At 46.2% G+C, this 23,380-nt stretch overlaps 1 protein-coding gene across 3 annotated transcripts in view; it reads right to left on the bottom strand.

Moving 5' to 3' along the window:
• Nucleotides 1–23,380, bottom strand: part of SMARCA2 (SWI/SNF related, matrix associated, actin dependent regulator of chromatin, subfamily a, member 2) — a 289,118-nt gene that overhangs the window by 99,662 nt on the left and 166,076 nt on the right. For all 3 annotated transcript variants that reach the window (XM_040417115.1, XM_040417114.1, XM_040417116.1), the window contains exons 16-22: nucleotides 20,536–20,699; nucleotides 19,259–19,325; nucleotides 13,899–14,009; nucleotides 11,298–11,540; nucleotides 10,370–10,483; nucleotides 2,527–2,634; nucleotides 1,827–1,913 (exon numbers count right to left, since the gene is read on the bottom strand). In XM_040417115.1, coding sequence (XP_040273049.1) covers nucleotides 1,827–1,913; nucleotides 2,527–2,634; nucleotides 10,370–10,483; nucleotides 11,298–11,540; nucleotides 13,899–14,009; nucleotides 19,259–19,325; nucleotides 20,536–20,699 — 894 coding nt within the window. The remainder of the gene's footprint in view (nucleotides 1–1,826; nucleotides 1,914–2,526; nucleotides 2,635–10,369; nucleotides 10,484–11,297; nucleotides 11,541–13,898; nucleotides 14,010–19,258; nucleotides 19,326–20,535; nucleotides 20,700–23,380) is intronic.

The raw sequence follows: 23,380 nt of genomic DNA, 5'->3' as shown, positions 1-23,380 counted from the left end.
TTTCAGCGGTGTGTCACTCATGAGCTAAAAGTAAGTGGTTGCCAAGAACCGGCATCATAATCATTGCAGTACAGGCCTTGAAAAGAGTCAAATCTACCTGAGAAGAGTCCTGGTTATTCCTAATCTCCTGCTCTCTCACCCATCTGCTGATGATTGGCAGTTCTCTCCTAGAGAGAAAGAGAGAAAACTAGGTAGAAGACTGTCAGTCATCAGCAGGTGGACGGGAGAGCAGGAATTCATGAATAACCAGGACTCTTCTCAGGTGGCCGGGACTCTTTTCCAGGCCCAGTCTACAATGATTGTGATGTTGGTTCTCGGCAACCACTTACTTTTAACTTTTAAATGACAGACCGTTTAAGTCAACTCACCCGTCTCTACTTTATTCTGTCGTTAGTATGGGCAGCATAAAGTTGATGACAGGTTCCCTTTATATGAAGAATTTGGATCAAGTCATGACAGGAATACAAACAAATCTTTGAGAGAAGTTTTTCAAGTATTTTCTGCTTTCTCCTGATATCCACTAATAAATAAACATACAGCCACTTGAAAGCAGTCTAAAAAGGTGAAACATCAGAAGGCAATTCAGAATGTTCATGAGTGTCTTCTACAAAGGTCAGGAGTCTTGATGGAGGAACAACCACTGCAAACCATACCTGCTAAAATGAAATTAACCATAAAGCAGTATATATGCTTTAATCTGGTGTGAAGTTAAACACACAATTAAAGGGAGTCTTTCACGCAGATTCACCCTATTAACCTAACAACAGTGTTATGTCCACGGCATCCCCCCTATTAAAACGGTGCTTACCGTTTGTTCCTTGCTAGCATCGTTGTGCAGAAAAACACTTTTAATCCGCATGCAAATGAGGCTGTGAAGGTGCCCAGGCCCCTGGGTCATTTTCATACGAAGGCACTCCCCCTCCTTAGTCTCTGTTCTAACCTCCCTCCTCCCGCCCGTAATCCCGCGCATGCGCCGATGAACGCGATATCGGCTCGTGCGCATTGAATGAGCACTGTCGGGCCGGGGCATTGCAGTTTAGCGTGCGCATGATTACGGACGGGAGGAGGGAGGTTAGAACAGAGACCCCTCCCCTCTTCTTCATTGGTGGTGCAGTGGCAGCTTCTGATCGGAGCCCCAGAAGTGTAATCCTGGGACTCCGATCGGTTACCATGGCAGCCAGGATGCTACTGAAGCCCTGGCTGCCATGGTCATCTCCCTGCTGCTGTGTGTACTATGCACAAGGCAGCAGGGAGAGTGTGAAGTCTAATAGAGATCTATCAGGGTGAATAGGACAAGGGATTAAAAGATCCCAGGTTCTGGCTCCTAATGGGGAAAATAGTTATGAAATAAAAAGTAAAAAAAATATAACAAAACGAAATATTAAGTATAAATCACCCAATTTCCCATTTAAAATATATAAACAAAATATAAATAAACATATTACACATCGCCACGTCCAAAAAGTCCAAACTATTCAAATACTTTAAATATTTCCTATGCGGTGAACGCCGTGAAAAGAAAAACCGCGCGATTCGCCATTTTTTTTAGTCACCTTGTCCCCCCCCAAAAAATAGGATAAGACTGTTCGATTATGGGTCGGACGTTCCATAAAATGCAGAATGCACGCAGCTTTTTTGGGCGTTTTATTTTTTTTGCGTGGAATCGAGTATCGCAATACTTTTTTATGGTATCGAAATCTAATCAAAATTTTGGTATCGAAACAACCCTAGTTGCAAGTATTGTGTCCTGAGATCACTGCATTTACTACTGAAAGGATTTGTTGATGATCCAAAGTTTTAAGTGATCAGCCGAGTATTAGACTTGCCTCAATGTGTTGAAATATGAAAGGGTGGTTACAGATCTTTCGCAGCTGCATGATGGTATTCATTAGAGTCTTGGCGCCACCTTTTCCCTATAAGATAATAGACAAAAAAACTATATTAATACCATCAAACAATATAAATGTAATCACGAAATTGGTATCAACAAAAACCTATAGCTTGTCCTGGAAAAAATGAGCCACTCATTTTTTTAATTGTTAAAACATAAAAATCAAATCAATTAGGTATTGACAGAATAAAGCTAAAATGCCATTATTACCATTCAGAGACCATGTTTTTTCACACTGTTGCCCCCAATCTTTAGGGTACATTACCTGTTGTACCCAAAAATGGTACCATCAAAAATGACAACTTGCCTTGTATAAAACAATATGGCTATGGAAAAAAAAAGTTATGGCTTTTAAAATGCAGAGATTTAAAAAAAAAAAAAAAAAATGGGGAAAAAAATACGGAGCCCTAAGTACCAAAGTAGACTGTGCTTAAGAGATGAAGCCACAATGAATGCAATTCCACAAACCCCCGTATACATCTGAACCCAGGCCATTAGTGAGCACATTATGAAATAAATTGCAGCAATACACTATTTTGAATAAGGACTACTTCAGACTGTGTAGAATGTACACTTCTGGAATAGGAGTCGCACAATATTTATCCCACTCACATTTACAGCACTAAGGTACATACCTTTTTGTCTTTTTCTGAACCATCGGTAAGGAGAATACCTTTTGCTTGCATATGGCGATATAGAACCTTCTGGAGGGCTGACATATCGCATTTAATTACATATTCAACCTGAAAGAAACATGGAGCAAAAGTCTGCAAAAGTCTGCACACTATTGAAAAAGGAGACGGCCTCTTTGGTGGCCAGGACCGTGGGGGTACACAAAGGTTGGCGCCTTTTCCTATAATGAGCAAGCACGAACACCATTGCTGAATTGTAACAGTGGTCGTAACCATGGAAACAAGCCGTGTATAATGTGATGGAAAAATGAATCAAGCCAGCAAAGGAGGCAATATGGACAATCACAATACATTAGAAAGCCTCTACATGATGAATGCCATTTGCTGAAGTGACAACCCCTTTAAGGCGGTTATCCAATTAACATATGTCACCTATGAACAGCGTAGATTTAAAAAAATGCCTGATCCCAGTTGTCAGAACCCCACCAAACAAAAACAGGTCCCAGAGTCCACCATGTGAATGGAATGGGACTGACAAAGGTAGAGTAGTGTTGTGTTTGCCAGACTTAGGCTGGGTTCACACTTGAGCGTTTTACAGCGCGTTCAAACGCGCTGTAAAACGCTCAACACATGAAAACCAATGCTTCCCTATGGCCCTGGTTCTCACTTGAGCGTTTTACAGCGCGTTTGAACGCGCTGAAAAACGCCCTACGCTCAAAAAAGTTCTTGAGCTTCTTTGGGGCGTTTTGTCGCGCGTTTGCGGCCATAGGACACTGTTGTCAATCACACAAACGCGCGTAATACGCGCGTTGACTATAGACAAAAACGTGCACAAAAACGTGCGACAAAAACGTGCGTTAAATGCGCATATCAAATACACTCAAGTGTGAACCCAGCCTTAGGGCTCTTTCACATGAGCGGAAGCCGTGCCTCTCTGATCTTTTTACTACAAAATCATGGTGACAACTTTATCTCACTGTGATTTTGTAGTAAAAAGGTCACAGAGGCACAGAGCATTATCAGTCATGTTAATGCTCCGTGTCTCTGCTGTCCGGAGCGGGGCTTGGCTCTCTTTCACGCAGCAGATTACCCGCACGGCATCCGCTCGTGTGAAAAGGAGACTTTTGTATTACTTACCAGTAAAGTCTCTTTCTCGCTCTTCCTTGGGGGACACAGGAAACCATGGGTATAGCTCTGCTCCCTAGGAGGCGTGACACTAAGTGAAAGCTGTAAGCCCCTCCTCCATCAGCTATACCCCTCAGCCTGGAGAAGAGACTGCCAGTTGCGTGTCCAAGTAGTGAAAGATAACCACCAACCGGAAAAAAGAACTGTCGAGCCCCAACGGGGGCAACCAAGCCGGAACCACAACTGTAACCCAAATGAAGGGCGGGTGCTGTGTCCCCCAAGGAAGAGCGAGAAAGAGACTTTACTGGTAAGTAATACAAAAGTCTCCTTTTCTCGCCCATATTCCTTGGGGGACACAGGAAACCATGGGACGTTCCAGAGCAGTCCCAGAAGGGAGGGACCAGAACAAACTAGACCAACACCAGAGGCATCAATCAACTGCCGCCTGCAACACCAGACGGCCTAAAGCAGCGTCAGCCGACGCATGAGTATGCACCCTGTAGAACTTGGTGAAGGTGTGCAAGGAGGACCAAGTGGCCGCCTTGCAAATCTGCTCCGTAGAAGCCCGATTCCTCTGAGCCCAGGAAGCCCCGACCGCTCTAGTGGAGTGAGCGGTAACACCGAGGGGCGGAACCTTGCCCTTGGCGAGATAAGCCTCAGTAACAGCCATCTTGACAAAACGGCCGATAGCAACCTTGGATGCCGCCATCCCTCTGCGCGACCCCTCCGGAACCACAAAGAGCGAGTCAGTACGCCTGAAAGAGCTGGTTACCTCCAGGTAAACCTTGAGCGCCCTGACAACGTCCAGGCGATGAAGCTTCCTCTCCCGCGGGTGGGAAGGGGAAGGACACAAAGAGGGGAGAACGATGTCCTCGTTCAGATGAAAGGCGGAGACCACCTTAGGAAGGAAGGAAGGGACCGGACGAAGAACTACCTTGTCCTGGTGGAACACTAGGAAAGGTTCCAGATAGGAAAGTGCAGCCAATTCGGACACCCTCCGAAGAGAGGTGACGGCTACAAGGAAAATAACCTTGCAGGACAGAAGTCGCAAGGAAACCGTCTGCAGAGGCTCGAAAGGAGAAGCCTGGAGCGCAGAGAGAACCAGGTTCAGGTCCCAGGGCAGTACCGGAGGGCGGTACGGGGGAACCGCGTGAGCCACGCCCTGAAGGAAGGTCTTGACAGGACCAAGGGGGGCCAGTGGGCGCTGAAACAAAATGGACAGCGCAGACACCTGACCCTTCAAAGAACTAAGGCCCAGACCTTGGGCGAGTCCGCTCTGCAGGAAGGACAAAACGGTGGGGAGAGAAAAGCGGAGCGGAGGAATCCCCAGATCGGCACAGAACCCCAAATAGGTCCTCCAGGTCCTATAATAGATCCTAGAAGAGGACGGCTTACGGGCGCGGATCATGGTGCGGACGACGTCCGCAGAAAAACCCCTACGTGTCAGGACGGTGGTCTCAACAACCACGCCGTCAAACGTAGGGACCTTAAACGCGGGTGGAAGATTGGGCGCGTCTGCCAGGAGCAGCATGAGGTCGGCATACCAAGACCGGCGGGGCCAGTCCGGAGCGACCAGAATCACCGAGACGCCTTCCGCCGCGATCTTCCGAAGGACCTTGGGCAGGAGTGGGATGGGAGGGAATATGTATGGACGCGCGAAGCCTCGCCAAGGAAGAACGAGGGCGTCGGCTCCGCAGGCTCCCGGATCCCTGGCCCTTGACAGATAGGCGGGGACCTTGTGATTGAATTTGGAGGCCATGAGGTCCACGTCCCGTATGCCCCAACGAAGGCAAATGGCCTCGAACACCTCCGGGTGAAGAGACCACTCGCCGGGGTCGACGGTGGTGCGACTGAGGAAGTCCGCCGCCCAATTGTCCACCCCTGGAATAAAAATTGCAGATAGGGCCGGGACGTGGGCTTCCGCCCAACGGAGAATGCTGGTGACCTCCCGCATTGCTGCAACGCTGCGAGTGCCCCCCTGGTGGTTTATGTACGCCACGGCCGTGGCGTTGTCCGATTGCACACGAACTGGATGACCCTTCAGCAGATGAGTCCAGTGTCGCAGAGACAGAAGGGCCGCTCTCAGCTCCAGGACATTGATCGAGAGTTTGGACTCCGATGGAGACCAAATGCCCTGGACGGATCGGGGAGGAAACACGCCTCCCCAGCCCAAGAGACTGGCATCGGTTGTAACCACCAACCAGTTGATCGGCAGAAAGGACCTGCCCAGAAGAGGGGACTGCAACCACCAGCGGAGAGATGACCGTACCGGAGGCGATAGATGGAAGGGATGATCCAGAGACTCCGGCGATTTGTCCCAGGAGGAGAGGATCGCCCGTTGGAGAGGGCGGGAGTGAAACTGCGCAAATGGGATCGCCTCGAAGCAGGCAACCATCTGCCCCCAGACCCGCATGCAGAAGCGGAAGGACGGTCGACGGTGGAGAAGGAGACCCTGAATCGCCCGACAGAGGGTCAGACGTTTTTCCGAGGGAAGACGTACCTCCGCCGCTTCAGTGTCTAAAAGCATTCCCAGGAAGACCAGTTGTCTGGCGGGAGGAAGGGAGGACTTGGGGAAGTTGATGACCCAACCGAATCTCGCCAGAGTCTCTAGAGTGAGATCCACGCTGGCAACCGCTTGGGAAAAGGACGGAGCCTTGATGAGGATATCGTTCAAGTACGGTAGCAGAAAAACACCCCTGGAACGGAGTAAGGCCAAAACCGGGGCCAGGACCTTGGTGAACACCCGGGGGGCTGTTGCCAGCCCAAAGGGAAGGGCGACAAACTGGAAGTGGAGGTCCCCCACGGCGAATCGGAGGAAGCGATGGTGACACCGGGCTACCGGAACATGGAGGTAGGCATCCTGTATATCGATGGAAGACATGAAATCTCCCTGCTCCAGGGAAGCCACCGCGGAACGGAGGGACTCCATCCGAAACCGTCGAAGGAAGAGAAAACGGTTGAGCTTTTTGAGGTCCAAAATGGGCCGCACCGAACCTCCCTTCTTGGGAACTACAAAGAGGTTCGAATAGAACCCTTGGAACCTTTCCTCTAGAGGAACGGGGGTAATCACCCCCCTGTCCAGTAAGGCTTGAACAGCCGCGGAGAACGCAGCCGCGCTTTTTGGGTCCCGCGGGGGGCGGGAGCGTAAGAACCGATTTGGAGGGAAAGACGCAAATTCGATTTTGTATCCTGAGGACACAATTTCGAGAGCCCAGGCGTCGGAGATGTGAGCCATCCAGATGTCCCTGAAAAGGAGGAGCCGGCCCCCCACCCGGGTGGGTGGGGGCGCGCCTTCAGGCAGAGGACTGCTTTGCTGCGGGTGTGCGGGCAGCCTGCGGCCTGCGCCAGGAGGGCTGTGCCCGAAAAAACGGCTTCCTACGCTTATCCTGGGGAGGGGCCGAAGCGGCAGCTGCGGGGGGAGCCCCAGAGGTCCTGCGGGAGGACCGAAAACGAGACGCACCGGGGCGTCCGCGGGGGGCGCCCCTGGCTTGGGGTTGAGGGAGATGGGTGCTTTTACCACCCGTGGCCTCCGAAATAAGCTCGTCTAGGCGGACCCCGAAAAGGCGGGAACCCGCAAACGGTAGCCCCGCCAAGGAACGTTTGGAGGCAGCGTCCGCTTTCCAAACTTTCAGCCAGAGCTCCCTCCTGACGGAAACCGCCAGGGCGGAGGAGCGTGCAATAAGGGCTCCCGCATCAAGGGAGGCCTCACAAACAAAATTCCCGGCCCGAATAATAAGCTGGGCCAAGGAACGTAGGTCCTGGATGGGGACGTCCGAGTCCAACTCCTGTTCCAGCTGCGCACCCCAAGCAGAGATTGCTTTACCTGCCCAAGCAGAGGCAAAAACCGGTCTGAGAGCAGAACCGGAGGCAGCAAAAATGCCCTTGGAAAGGGTCTCCATGCGACGGTCCTCCGCTGACTGAAGAGAGGACCCGTCGGGAACAGGGATGGCCGTGTTCTTTGACAGACGGGCCACAGGGGGGTCCACCTTGGGTGGGGACGACCAGGTGGCCACGACATCGGCTGGAAATGGATAGCAAATGTCCAGCTTCTTGGGATTGACAAAACGGGCGTCCGGGCGAGCCCAAGCCTTAGACACCACGGAGGAGAAATCAGAGTGGATTGGAAAGACTTTTGAGGCCTGCCTGGGTCTGATAAAGGAGACGCTAGCTGCGTCAGAGCTAGGGGGGTCATCCTGCACCTTAAAGGTGTCACGAATATCCGAGATGAGTTGACCCATCGCTGAGGCTAGCTTGGACGGCAGGGCCGAGTCCATTTCCAAATCTGAAACCGCCAATTCACCTTCAGAGAGCGAATCCTTTGGAGAGGAGAGGCTCGTCTGGGTGCGCACGCGTGGCGGGGAGAGGGAGGTATCCGAGGAGGAGGCCCGCTCTACTCTAAGACGCTTCTGAGAGTGCCTAGCTCGGGAGGGGTAACTAAGAGGGAGTGAACCCGCTGCAGCGGCAGAAGCGGTGGACCCGGAGGGCGCGACAGTAAGAGTGGCGTCCTGCGGGGTAGGTGGCCTGTCTATTAGGCGGCCCACGACATGAGTGAGGCTTTCCACGGCCTGGGACAGGGATCTAGCCCAGTCAGGCGGGTCAGAGGAAGCAGGGAGCGACACAGCGGGCGACTGAGGCTGCGGTGGAGCTCGGCATGCAGGACAGTGCGGATCAGACTGCCCCCGGGGAAAGGGTTCCCTACAAGCAGTACAGGCATGGTACCAAGGCTTGGCAGCTGCAGAAGGGTCTGACATGGTGGAAAAAATGTTGCCTTATGGGAGACCCCAGGGCAAAGGGAACGGGGATTACACCCAACAACAGTACTGGCACGGAGGGGGTTAACAGTCCTACCAGACCCGGATGATGCAAGCGGCAGCAGCAAGGGGAGCAGACTGAAGGAGGCTGTGGAGGAGAGGCAGCAGGCACGGGGAGGAACAGCTTCAGGATCGGACGTAGAGAGGATTCCACGCAGCAGTATGCGATGTGGAGCCCGACGAAACCGGAAGTAGCGGAGCGCTATGAAGCTCCGCCCACCCCTTGCCGCGCTGAAGAGACGCAAAGCCGCGCGCGCGGCAAAATGATTTTAACCCCCGAGGTTGGATGAGTGCCGGCCAGATGAAATGAATGGCGCCGTTCGCGCCAAGAAAACGGCCCCCCGCCGCGCCTGATGTGGCAGACGGCCCCAGCCTACAGCCGTCCCTGAAGGCATGAGTTTGTGCCCTGCCGCTAAATAAAGTGATTTTTGCCCTGACAAAGTCCCCCCCAAATGATACCCGGTAAGGTTGCCGGTACGATATGCCCATGGGGGGGGGGGGGGGGGGGCTCGATGTAGCAGCGGTGGGAGGAAGGAAGGGGAGGCTGGAGCAGCCACTCTCACCATACGCTGTCTTCGCCCTCAATCCATCCAGCAGGGTCGCCCCTTCAGCTACTGGCACCGCAGTGGCAGGAAGCCGGGGGAGGGACTTGGCGTGCGGGCGACCCTTGAGCTGGCGGGACGCAGGGGAGCGAGGCTGCCCTGGTCCACCTTGTCTTCTGTGGGGGAGGCGGCAGTGCGGAATTACCGGCACTGGCGCAACTCAACCCCGGGAGAAACAGAGGGGTCTGATGCGCCTCTGTTGTCCCTGTAAGTAGAAAAAAATCGAATTAAAACAACAAATAACGCAAAAAATAAAAATAAAAAATAGGAAAACAACCCTGCCTAAGCAGGGGGTGTCTTGCCTCCTTGGACACTAAGCAAAAAACTGGCAGTCTCTTCTCCAGGCTGAGGGGTATAGCTGATGGAGGAGGGGCTTACAGCTTTCACTTAGTATCACGCCTCCTAGGGAGCAGAGCTATACCCATGGTTTCCTGTGTCCCCCAAGGAATATGGGCGAGAAAGTGCCTTTAGGGAACTTGAATCAGTGATCATTTGATCTCCTGTAGAGTACATTGAAATACAAAGTATTCCAGAGCATTATAACCTGTCAAGATTACACTGACAGGCAACCTATTGGACCATGCCACCTAAGGTAATAAACAGCTAAGATCTGAGCTAGTTCCAATCTTGTAGTTGAGTTGGGAGGCCGGCTGTATACTACAGTCAAGCTCCCACCTCAACCTCATTGAGACATTGGCTGTGCCTGCAAGATCTTCATGCTTGATATATCTGGTCTGTAGAAAAATAGATGACCCAACAAATATTAAAACGGTATTCCAGATGCCATAAATATAACTTATGTTTTAGACTAATTCATCGCCAACAATTACCTAATGTCAATTTCACATATTTACCGTTCAGTAGTTATAAAAGTAGTTTTCTTCCTCTGCTACCCACTGTGTTTCCTCCTAAATTACCATGGCATCGACCTGTAGTTCTGAGCCTGTGTTAGGTCGAGCATGCTCAGTGTGTTGTGAAACAAAGGGCGTGTCAGTGTGCTGGTGATTACTGAGTAGAGGGGGCGTGACCGGATTGTATATCAGGCAGCCAATCACTAAACATCAACATTTACCGCAGGAAAGCTAAGGATTGTGGGGATTGTAGTTTTGTAAGGGAAGATCAGGCTCCATGATACTCTCAGTGTGTTGCAGGCTCACACAGGAGCTAGACAAACGGATTGCAGGGTAAATTGAAGCTCTGGTTATATGTATAGGTATGGGTTCTGGTTGGGTCACAGCTTGCAGCCTTAATGCAGTTTTGCAAAAATTGAGTTACTTTACCGGAATACGCCTTAAAGTTATTAGTTACCTTCTCTGGTAACTGCGACTCCACTTCTTTTTTCAACCGTCTCAACAAGAAGGGGCGTAGCACTTTATGCAGACGGCGGATGATCAATATAGTTTCTTCTTCATTCAAATCCACCTAGCAGCATGACCAAAAATATATTAATAATGACACTGAACCTAAGACAAAAACCACACAAAGCACTTGGTCACTCTTTATTCAGTACAGTAAAAAACACAAGCTCACTTCTCCTGTAGGAATGGAGGACTCAGAGCCACCATTCTTGAAGATGGTAGAGATTCCAGCTGTCAGAGCTTGTAAAATAAAATTTCTCTATAGTAGAGAGTCTAATTAATAAAGGTTTTGGCATATGTTAATGATCTCTGCAAAATCTCTACATTTTAAAGGGGTTGTCCGGGATTGGGGACATTGGTGTAATAGTACTAGAGTGACATACATATTACATACATGCATGTCCTACCTTTGCCACATATGCTGAAGCCCCGTTTACATATAGGAAATTCTTAGCCGGAAGTAACTGTTTTCCTAGACTCAGTGACGTACTGCTCAGGGAGCCCGGTGACATTGCCGGCACTGATGGGCGGGCTTTAGCACTGCCCTAGCCAGTAAAATGGCTAGGGCAGCGCAGAAGCCCGCCCATCAGAGCCAGTGACGTCACCGAACACACTGCCGGGCGGAAACTTCCGCCCGGCAGTGTGTTAATATATACAAAAGAGCCCTTGCCCTGCGCAATCTAGCGCAGGGCAAAGGAGGGCATCGAAGCATGGGGGGCTGCCTGGGTGAAAATGGAGGTTTGTCCGGGTTCAGCTCTGAACCCGGACAACCCCTTCAAGTAAAGTTGAACCAGAATCTAGTAAAAAAAACGAATTTTCTTGCACTCCGCACCCCCATATATCCCATGTAATTTGTCCAGACCATTAAAGTACATTACCCTCTCTCCTGTCATGGCAAAAGGAGCATTGAACCACTGTTCAAAAGTACTGCAGCTTTTAAAGATAGTGGGCAAAAGGAAATTCAAGAGGGCCCAAAGCTCAGGCAGTTTGTTCTGGAGTGGTGTGCCAGTTAGAAGAATACGTCTTGGAGCCACATAATGGGTGTTCAAGACTTGTGTTAACTTGCAGTGGTGATTCTTCATCCTATGGCCTTCATCCACAATCATGTACTTCCATCGTATCTGAATACAAGGAACACATTTAAGCAAAGAGCTCACAGTATAACAATGTTACCACTTAAACTCTAACCTGCAGACTTAAAATAAAAAAAAATAAAAAAAAATAAAAAAATAAAATCAGAATCTGGGTCAGAAAACCCAGTCAGATAGAGCTGGAAGCAGCTGGACAGGATGAGATTTAGCCATTAAAACTGTAAACTTGCCAGACGTCTTTCAAATAAGGCAACGTGACTGTCCGTCAAGTCACTCAAGGGGCAATGCAATGCATCTTGAGTGCAATTATCAAGACAGAATGTAGCAACTGTGTTACAAGAACAGAATACAAACAATAAATATATTTAATCAGCAGCTTGCATAATGCATCACGAATGAAAAATTTGGACAGCTATCCAAAGCACCTTCCCAGGATGCAATTGTTTTGCCAGACCAAGTTTTTGCCAACTACTTCAAATGAAATCAATTGAATGCCTGAGTAAGTCCTCATCGACTCTTATTCACGCATTAATGAGATTATAACACAATCCAGGCGTAGAAAAAAACCAAAAGGAGCAATGTGCAATTTGTAACACCATCTAAAAAGAATAGTCAGGGAGCACAAAAAGCTCTAATTTCCAGTAATGAAATTGTCTTGAGTGTCTATATGGCAATATCATTCATACTCTTCTACAGAGTAGAATATCATTATACTCTTGCAGACCTACAAAATGTATGTTAGGAAGGAGATGGATGGGAGTGTAACTGTAGAATCAGACTACACAGAGCTTGGCTGTAGTCTGTTACCATGGAGACTAAAGAGTGTGTAGACAACGTGGTTTCCTTATTCAATTTAGTTTGGTGCAGTAGAACAAATTGCTTATGAATGCTTACATATAGATCTTGCAAACAAAAAAGGAATCAAGACCATCAGAATCATTGCTAAAAACGTTTTCAATTTGGATGCATTGGGGTAATAAAAAATATTGGGGCAATGTAAGCCATATCATCAGTTTGATAAGAATTTAGCTATAATGAGTGTTAATAAGCTGTCAGGAATTCAGAGATAAGGGTTATACATCCAGAAGTCAGAGCAGCAACCTGACAGGTTCAGTGTGGAACTGAAAGCAAGATACTCTGTAGATAGGTTGAAGCAGGAAAAAACTGCTAAAATGCTTAAGATCAATTGAAAAAATGGTTTAGCCCAAAATTAGTAAAATGCAATCATAAAAAATTGCCTCAGAAGGTGTTCATAGCTTTTAAGTAAAATAATTTAGACAGAGATGTGCAATCAAAAGCTTATATCAGACGGGCAGATAATTACTGAGGAGCAGATCGCTGCATATAATAGCGGTGGGCTCCTCCACTGACGAGCAGGCGATTGCCGGGAAGGAACGCTAGATGATCTGCAGGTCTAATATAAGCTTAAGGCGATGTTCATATGTGCATGCAGTGCACAGAAGGTGTGCACACTGAAAAATAGAACAGTAAATGTTTATTGTACAAAAGAAAACCACACTTTATTAAACACAAAAAAAGACCCCTGAGAAAGCCGTTTCAGACAGCGATAAGTATGGAGATACTTCAGTCATGCTCCATCACACTGGCCTAAGATCATCTCTTATACCTTGTTTGTTCATTTATATAAAAATAGGCAATAAAGCTACAATTTTTTCCTGCATTGTTTGGATGTCTGAATATTTCGGTGTGGAGTTTATTTTATCCCATGAATGGTTTGCACCTTGCACTCTGAAGTTATTGTATATGGTATTGTGTATTTTGGAGGGACATTTTATGGTTGTAGTAGCCTGGTGTGACTACCCTGTTTGGCGTTAGCCCTTCTGAGGGGCCTCATTATCTGTATGATCCCTAAACTACCCTTGCCTTTTAAATGTTTTTTGTTTTTTTTTTTATCATCAAGTGTCATTTTCTACTGTACAATAAAGATTTACTGCAAACCCTCTATGTTTGGGTTTGAACACATCATCTTTTGTGTATCTCCTGCATTTTCATGGTGTATATTTATGACTAAAACAGACAGTGCAGTTGTGAACACAGTCTAAACTGATTATATAAGATGACACAGAATGCACTTGCCCAGCTGCATGATCTAATAAAAAGTTCAAAGTTACTGATTGATTCACATGAACTTCTGGACCCAAGACCTTTTTTGCTACCACACACGTTATAGCTAAATATTTTGCCTGTGCTTGCCATTGTTTTTCATGGCATTAGATATAAAAACCAAAACATTAGTAATAATACATTCCAAACATGACAAAAGTTTTTATGTAGACAGAGCCAACTTCAAAAAAAGAAAAAGATTTTAATGGCTGCTTGGCTCCTGCACAACTATGACAACTCAAAATAGAGAGGAATGAAAATTACCTTTGCAAGGATGTGCTTGTCTTTAATAATGTATTCGTAGGTTGTCAAGAGGACATTGAATTTTCCACTCCTGAGTTGTGGGACCAGAGAGCGTCTCATTGCAGGAGTTCCCTAAAATGACAAGACATTGGCATGATTCTCCACTCCATTTATAACTCCTGTACCATCTAGATTTGTCAAAAGGTTTCCTTCTGATAGTAGACTCTTGTCTATATCCTTCATTTCAAGGGGGTTTCCTATTACTACACAGTAAATCAAACAGTGCCAGTGTGGTTGGACAAAAATATTCACAGAACTTTAAGTTGTCCAAAAGTACCAGGGGAGGTAACACTGCAAACGTATCTACCAAGGACCTCCTTTAATTTTCCATGAACATTTAAATATGACATGCCCCAAGGGAGCAGAACATTGCGATGAAGGCTATACTGCTACATCATGGAAGTTTTCTCTCCCAGGGACCAATTTATGCTGCTTTTCCACTCATCTCTTCATCTTAGGAAAGCTGGTCCTACATGGGTTTCCACATCACTAGACATGATCACATTAGTAGCCTTGAGATCTCCATTTCTGCACTGGCTATGCTCCGACTATGCCCACAATATCCAAACTTGAGAAATAAGACTAGGTCTACAGAGGATTGATATGGAAACAATAAAAGAAAAACAGCCAAAGATCTTTTTTTGACAAATGGAAACCTTTTATTGCCAAACATCGGGCTGAAATGAGGCCAGGTCATGTTAGTATTTTAATATACTCCATTGTATGCCAGCAATGACCGCAGGGGAACTCTGGACACTGTAAATCTAAACTCAAGCAAGGACTTAAATCCTTCCTCTAATGGCTGAGAAAATGATGTCTAGGGAGGATGGGGGAACCAAGTCAGATCTAAAGCCATGTAACATTGCTGAAAATGTTTAAAAGGTCAGTGCAATCCTATTCTTTCCATCATCTTTAATATCCTTCAATATTTCTCTTAGTGATGTCTAACTTGAAAGGGCTCGTCTGAGATTTTTAATCATCTTGGATGACCCCTTTAATGTCTCTATACCAGTATATCACTCCTGAGTTGTGGGACCAGTGTACCGCTGATTATGCGCATTACGTGTATGTTAAAAGGACTATGTGAACTTAATTTTGGACCATTATCTGCAGTCATACATGTGTAGTACTGCAGATATGAAGTCCAGATTGCTACTTTTCATTTTCCTGCTGCCCTCCCACACACTTTCCCCCCGCTGCCAGTGTTCAGAGCTGCATTGAAACACTGTACATTGTCAGGACTGCTGTACATGTGCACATGTCCTCTCCTTATGTTACTACAGCAGTCTGAACTGTGTATTTCAGCACCTGGTAGGGCATGCGTGTGGCCACTCCATTCATTTCTATGGGAGTTCCAGAGAAAACAGTACAGTAAGCATGCCCGGCCAGTCATTCTGATCATTTCAGGGGACTGCAGGTGGTACAGAGCCCACGTTCTTGTGATCGGTGGAATTCCAATGGTAGGACTCTCATTGATCTGATAGTTATCCCCTATCCTGTGGATAAAAGATAACTTAATGTAACCGGAACACCCCTTTAAGACTGAACAAATCCCAGTTCACATTTTTCTATTAGGCCCCTTTCACACGGGCGAGTAATCCGCGCGGATGCGATGCGTGATTTGAACGCATTGCACCCGCACTGAATACCGACCCATATAAAAATAATTTAACTCACCTTAGGCTACTTTCACACTAGCGTTCGGGTGTCCGCTTGTGAGCTCCGTTTGAAGGGGCTCACAAGCGGCCCCGAACGCATCCGTCCAGCCCTAATGCATTCTGAGTGGACGCGGATCCGCTCAGAATTAGTCAGTCTGGCAGCGTTCAGCCTCCGCTCAGCAAGCGGACACCTGAACGCTGCTTGCAGCGTTCGGGTGTCCGCCTGGACGTGCGGAGGCAAGCGGATACGTCCAGACTTACAATGTAAGTCAATGGGGATGGATCCGTTTGAAGATGACACAATATGGCTCAATCTTCAAACGGATCCGTCCCCCATTGACTTTCAATGTAAAGTCTGGACGGATCCGTTTGAACATCTTTCACACTTAGAATTTTTTTTCAAACTATAATGCAGACGGATCCGTTCTGAACGGATACAAACGTCTGCATTATAGGAGCGGATCCGTCTGTGCAGACATCAGACGGACCCGCTCTGAACGGTAGTGTGAAAGTAGCCTTAGTCCACTTGATCGCGCTGCCGGCTTCTCGTCTGTCTCCTTCTTTGCTGAACAGGACCTGTGGTGAGCATTCATTGCAGGAACAGGACCTGTGGTGACGTCACTCCGGTCATCACATGATCCATCACCATGGTAAAAGCTCATGTGATGGACCATGTGATGACCGGAGTGACGTCACCAAAGGTCCTTTACCTGTAATTAATGCTCACCACAGGTCCTGTTCAGCAAAGGAGACAGAAGGAGATGCCGGGCTACGCGATCAAGTGGACTAAGGCGAGTTAAATTATTTTTTTTATTTTTTTTAACCCCTCCAGCGCTAGTTTACTATGCATTCTCTATTCAGAATGCTATTATTTTCCCTTATAACCATGTTATAAGGGGAAATAATAAAATCTACAGAACACCGATCCCAAACCCGAACTTCTGTGAAGAAGTTCGGGTACCAAACATGCGCGATTTTTCTCACGCAAGTGCAAAACGCATTACAATGTTTTGCACTCGCGCGGAAAAATTGTGCGTGTTCTCGCAACGCACCCGCACCTTTTCCCGCAACGCCCGTCTGAAAGAGGCCTTAGAGGTTAGATAATGAAAGTAGTAATCCTATGTGAGCAACTACTCTAAATGTCAGTGTCACTAGTTATATAAGGGTCCATTCACATGTCCGCAATTCTGTTCCACATTTTGTGGAACGGAATTGAGGACTCATTCATTTCTATTGGGCCGGACGATGTGCTGCCCGGATCTGCACTTCCAGGTCCGAAATTCCGTTCCCGAAAAAAATAGAACATGTCCTATTCTTGTCCGCAATTGCGGACAAGATTAGGCATTTTCTATTAAGTGCCGGCGATGTGCGGTCCGCAAAATGCAGAACGCACATCGCCGATGTCTGTGTTTTGCGGATCCGCAAAACACACACGGACGTGTGAATGGACCCTTAGTTTGTCCCACATTACAATACTGCTGGTATATATAAACTACACATATCAAAGAAATCCCAGCCTTTGTTAGTCCCAGGGTGGCAGTATAAAACTGTCAAAACTGGCTAAAGGTGAGATGCTTCCCATCACAGTGCAGAGTGGGTTAAACAGCTAGCATTTTCTCTGACGACTTTTGGTGTGCTTTCACACGTGGCAGATTGTGTTCCACAAAAGTTTCTGCAAATGAAAATCGGTTCCATTCATTTGAATGTGGTTGTTTTGGCAGCAAGCACATGAATTGCTGCAAATTCCATACAGGTGAAAGGAATGGATTTTTAGTAGCAGAAAATTTTCTGGAACAAAACAAAGTCCGGCCGCACTGGCCACCAATGAGTTAAAAAAAGGGGGGGGGCTGCACTGGCCACCAATAAGTTAAATATAGGGGAGGGAGGGGGGGCCGGCCGCACTGGCCACCAATGAGTTAAAAAAAGGGGGGGGCTGCACTGGCCACCAATGAGTTAAATATAGGGGAGGGAGGGGGCCGGCCGCACTGGCCACCAATGAGTTAAATCAGGGGGGAGGGGGGGCGGGTCTGCCCCCTGCTGCCTGGCAGCACCTGCCAGGCAGCAGGGGGCAGTCATGTACAGAGTTCTTTTAGTATATTCTAACTTGAAGCGTCCCCATCATCATGGGAACGCCTCTGTGTTAGAATATACTGTCGGATCTGAGTTTCATGATCTAACTCAAATCCGATGGTATATTCTAACATAGAGGTGTTCCCATGGTGATGGGGACGCTTCAAGTTAAAATAGACCATCGGATTGGAGAAAATTGCACCATATTGTGTCAACGTCAAACGGATCCGTCCCCATTGACTTGCATTGTAAGTCTGGACGGATCCGTTTGGCTCCGCACGGCCAAGCGGACACCAAAAGGCTGCAAGCTGCGTTCGGGTGTCCGCCTGCTGAGCGGAACGGAGTCCAAACGGTGCCAAACTGATGCATTCTGAGCGGATCCGCATCCACTCAGAATGCATTGGGGCTGTACGGATCCGTTCGGGGCCGCTTGTGAGAGCCTTCAAACGGAACTCACAAGCGGAACCCCGAACGCAAGTGTGAAAGTAGCCTAAGTAAAATAGGGCTGGACGGGTTAAAAAAAAATTTAACTCACCTTAATCCACTTGTTCGCGCAGCCCGGCATCTCTTCTGTCTTTAACTGCGAGCAATAGGACCTATGATGATGTCACTGCGTTCATCACATGATCCATCACCATGGTGATGGATCATATGATGAGCGTAGTGACGTCATCAAAGGTCCTATTGCTCACAGTTAAAGACAGAAGAGATGCCGGCTGCGCGAACAAGTGAATTAAGGTAAGTTAAATTTTTTATATTTTTTTTAACCCCTCCAGCCCTATTTTACTTAGCATTCTGTATTCAGAATGCTATTATTTTCCCTTATAACCATGTTATAAGGTGAAATAATAATGATCGGGTCCCCATCCCGATCGTCACTTAGCAACCGTGCGTGAAAATCGCACCGCATCCGCACTTTCTTGCGGATGCTTGCGATTTTCACGCAACCCCATTCACTTCTATGGGGCCCGCGTTGCGGGAAAAACACCGAATATAGAACATGCTGCGATTTTCACGCAACGCACAAATGATGCGTGAAAATCACCGCTCGTGTGCACAGCCCCATAGAAATGAATGGGTCATGATTCAGTGCGGGTGCAATGCGTTCAACTTGCACATCGCATCCGCGCGGAATACTCGCCCGTGTGAAAGGGGCCTTAGGCTACCTGCACATGGGTGTGGGTTTTAACAGAAAATCTGTGTGTTAATTGCATTTTTTGGTGCGGATTTGATGTAGATTTTCCACAAATCTCACCCCTGCATTGAAACGGGTGAAATTCAGCAACAAAAAAAAAACACATGCAACGAGTTTCAAAATACACAGAGCAGGTCAATTTCCACACAGAAAAATAAAAAAAATAGAAGCACAGTACATGAAATTTGTGTGCAGGTAGCCTTATAGTGGTGAAGGGCAAGCATGATGGTCACTTCTGCAACCCTAATCATTCTGATAGTAATTACTCTTATCTGCTGTGCTGAAGCAGGGTCTTGTAGGGTGTTTAGGGAAGGAGGAAAATATAGAGAAAAAAAAAAAAATGTATGCAAAGAATAAGCTTTCCAATCTACAAAGTTCTAACTTTGCAGAACACAAACCTTGTAAGCGATCTTCACCACAGTAGGACCCCATTTATCAAACTCATACTGCCAGTTCGATAATGTCCTAAACAAGAAACAACATAAAGTAACACAGAACATAAAAGATAATTACAGGGGTTATCCAGCAACAACAAAAAAGTTCTTTAGCCGTTTATCAACTGCAAATTAAGCTTACTAATGTATTTTCATTTTGAAAACCGCAGTTAGCCTAATTTTTGACCCCTTCTTGCACTCCTGGAAGCTCCACGTCCGCTTTCATTCTGACACAGGCAGAAAACCATCAGAAGGAGGAGCTTAGATCAGCCTGATTATTGTTATTTGATCTCAATACAGAAATGTCTCTTTGAAATGTATGTTCATACATACCAGAAAAAAAAAAAAGAGCTCCAAGCACTATAAAGTTATATTATATCTCAGACAATGGGGGCATAGAGCTGGGCCCCACATCTAGCTCGTAAACCGAGCCGGCAAAGTGAAGGAGTGCGCACCGCCCATGTGCGTTTGCCCTCCATTCATTTCTATGGGGCCGCAAAAATAGCCAAGCACTTGGCTATTTCTGTCGACCCCATAGAAGTGAATGGAAGTGGTGACGACGCAAGCGCGGTGCACTCCCATTCATTTCTATGGGGATTCCGAAAATAGCCGAGTGCGCCGCTTGGCTATTTTTCGGCAAGGCAATAGGAACGATTGGTGGTGGCTGGACCTGGCACTGCCAGCCACCTATTTGCCGGCTTCGTTTAGACATAGGTGCGGGTCCCAGAGATGGGACCCGCACCTGTTAGACAATGGGGGCATATCCTAGTAAAATACCCCCAATGTCCGAGATAGGAATACTCCTTTAAAATATTAATCTGACCTAAAACAGTATGAGGATAAGCAGTGGAAATTCACTTTAACGCTCCAGACATTACAGTTCCTGAGTCACGGAGGTGATTATTGCTACATGCACCAATGTGACAGATTATTTTGGTTTTGCTTTTTATTTTGCCAAAATAATCAGGATTAAAATAAAATATCTGTAAAATATTTAATCTAAAAAATATCTGAGCAATCAAATTAAGAATCTGAATACTTAAGTGAACTAACCTGCACATAAGAAATGTCCCATTGATTTAAAATCAGGTTTGCATGTGTGTTTAAAAAAAATTCTGCATTCAATCTTTAAAGATTTTGATAAAATCAACTTGCCCCATTACATGCTAATGGACTTAAACCTATCTAAAGAACGCTGGGATGAAAAAAAATCTGGTGAGAGAAAGAAATGTTCTACTTACGAGAGTGGAACAATAATGAGATAGGGGCCATTAAGTCTTTTGTGCTCCATCAGATAGGTTATGAGTGCAATAGTCTGAATTGTCTTTCCAAGCCCCATTTCATCAGCAAGAATTCCATTTAAATTGTTGTTATAGAGAGAAACCATCCATTCCAAGCCCTGGACCTGAAATTGCAAAGCAAAACGACACAAATAAAAATCGCACATCTCCCCAGAATGGCACACTAGTGCAGAAAACCTGAACACTACTGTAAAAGTTGGGAAAAAAGCACAAGCGCTATTTAAAGGGGGTTCTCCCACCAGTAAATTTAGCATTCTCTTGTTAGATTACACAAAACATACATTTTTAAATTGAATATTTTAAACATACTCATGTGTCTAATGCAGTTACCTACTTGTTATAAAGCCTCCTGCGGCACTTTTGATTCTCTTTCAAGAACATCACCCACCCAGATCATTTGTATAAGTGCAGTAGAGCAATTCCCACTATTGTACAGGCCAATAAGAATCAGAACACTATAAGCCCTCATGCACATGACAGTGAAAAATGGCTGTGTGACGGCTTTGTCTGTTTCCACGGCCAGACAGATCCCATTGAAATCAATGGGACAGTTTTTAACGGCCGCTTAGACAGGAGTGCACCCATCAAAAACGGGTAAGCTTTAACAATCTGACTATTTAGGGGTTAAAAAAAAACCTTCACCTCATCCACTTGATTGAACTGCAGCAGTTTCTCCTCCCTTCATTGAGCAGGACCTGCTAAAGGACCTGTGATATGCGTGATGACTTAGCCACGTGGGAGGGCACGGTGACGTAATCGCACACATCGCAGGGCAGGTACTGTTCAATGAAGAGAGAAGAGACTGAAGCAGCATCATCAAGTGGACAAGGTGAGTTTTTTTTTTTTTTCGTCATATCAACTTAAAAAACTGCTGGGGGCCACTATGGGGGCATTATTTACACAAAGTTCATTAGGGGACACAGGACCGTGGGTATAGCTGCTGCCGCCATCGCTAGGAGGTGACACTAGGCTAAAAAGTGTTAGCTCCTCCCGGCGGCTATATCCCCTCCAGCCTGGAGAGAGCATATCAGTTTGTGCACAAGCAGTAGGAGGAAAAGAAATCAGAAATGAAATAACTTAACCAGTGGGTCCGAACCCAAAACTGAGGACCTAAACAGTTAATCCCTTCAGGACTTAACGCACTAGGACGAATATTCTCGTCCTAGGGTTAACGAGCTGCCCCACAACTGCTGCCGCAATCAGCAGCAGGGGCCCGGCTGATACTGACAGCCGGGCCTCTGCTGTATCTGCCAGCATCGGTGAAAACACCAATACCGGTGGATTAACCACCTGTATGCCGCTGTCAGTCATTTTCCCTAAATAAAGTGAATTTTTTTTTAGACATTAAGTATCGCCACGTCCGTATCGACCGGCGCTATAAACATAACACATGACCTAACCCCTCAGATGAACACTGTAAAAATAAAAACTGTGCTAAATAATTTTTTTGTCACCTTACATCACTAAAAATACAACACAAAGCGATCAAAAAGGCGTATGCCCGCCAAAATAGTACCAATCTAACCGTCACCTCATCCTGCAAAAAATGAGCCCCTACCTAAGACAATCACCCAAAAAATAAAAAAACTATGGCTCAGAAAATGGAGACACTAAAACATAATTTTTTTTGTTCTAAAAAAGCTGTAATTGTGTAAAACTTAAGTAAATGAAAAAAAGTATAAATATTAGGTATCGCCGCATCCATAATAACCTGCTCTATAAAAAAAAATATCACATGACCTAACCCCTCAGGTGAACACCGTAAAAAAAAAAAAGTATAAATAAAGTGTAAAAAAAAGCCATTTTTGGTCATCTTACATCACAAAAAGTGTAATAACAAGCGATCAAAAAGTCATACGCACCCCAAAATAGTGCAAAACAGTCATCTCATCCCGCAAAAATCATACCCTACCTAAGATAATTGCCCAAAAACTGAAAAAACTATGGCTCTCAGACTATGGAGCCACTAAAGCATAATTTTTTTTTGTTTCAAAAACGAAATCATTGAGTAAAACTTACATAAATAATAAAAATTAAAAAAGTAGACATATTAGGTATAGCCGCGTCCATGACAACCTGCTCTATAAAAATGTCACATGATCTAACCTGTCAGATGAATGTTGTAAACAAAAAATAAAAACGGTGCCAAAACAGCCATTTCTTGTTACCTTGCCTCACAAAGTGTAATCATATGTACCCTAAAATAGTACCAACAAAACTGCCCCGTTATCCCGTAGTTTCTAGTTTCTCTAGGGGTGCATCAGGGGGGCTTCAAATGGTACATTGTGTCAAAAAACCAGTCCAGCAAAATCTGCCTTCCAAAAACCGTATGGCATTCCTTTCCTTATGCGCCCCTCCTGTGTGCCCGTACAGCAGTTTACGACCACATATGGGGTGTTTCTGTAAACTACAGAATAAGGGCAATAAATATTGAGCTTTGTTTGGCTGTTAACCCTTGCTTTGTAACTGGAAAAAATGGATTCAAATAGAAAATCTGCCAAAAAAGTGAAAATTTTGAAATGTTCTCTCTATATTCCATTAATTCTTGTGGAACACCTAAAGGGTTAACAAAGTTTGTAAAATCTGTTTTGAATACCTTGAGGGGTGTAGTTTGTAAAATGGGGTCATTTTTGGGTGGTTTCTATTATGTAAGCCTCACAAAGTGACTTCAGACCTGAACTGGTCCTCAAAAAGTGGGTTTTAGAAATTTTCGGAAAGATTTATTTCTTTTTACTAAATTTGACCACTGTCATGAAGTACAATATGTGACGAGAAAACAATCGCA

The sequence above is a fragment of the Bufo bufo genome, chromosome 2 (genome assembly GCF_905171765.1).
Source record: "Bufo bufo chromosome 2, aBufBuf1.1, whole genome shotgun sequence".
Taxonomy (NCBI): Eukaryota; Metazoa; Chordata; class Amphibia; order Anura; family Bufonidae; genus Bufo; species Bufo bufo.
Note: the sequence above shows the minus strand (reverse complement) of the source record. Positions and strands in the feature narration are given on the sequence as shown.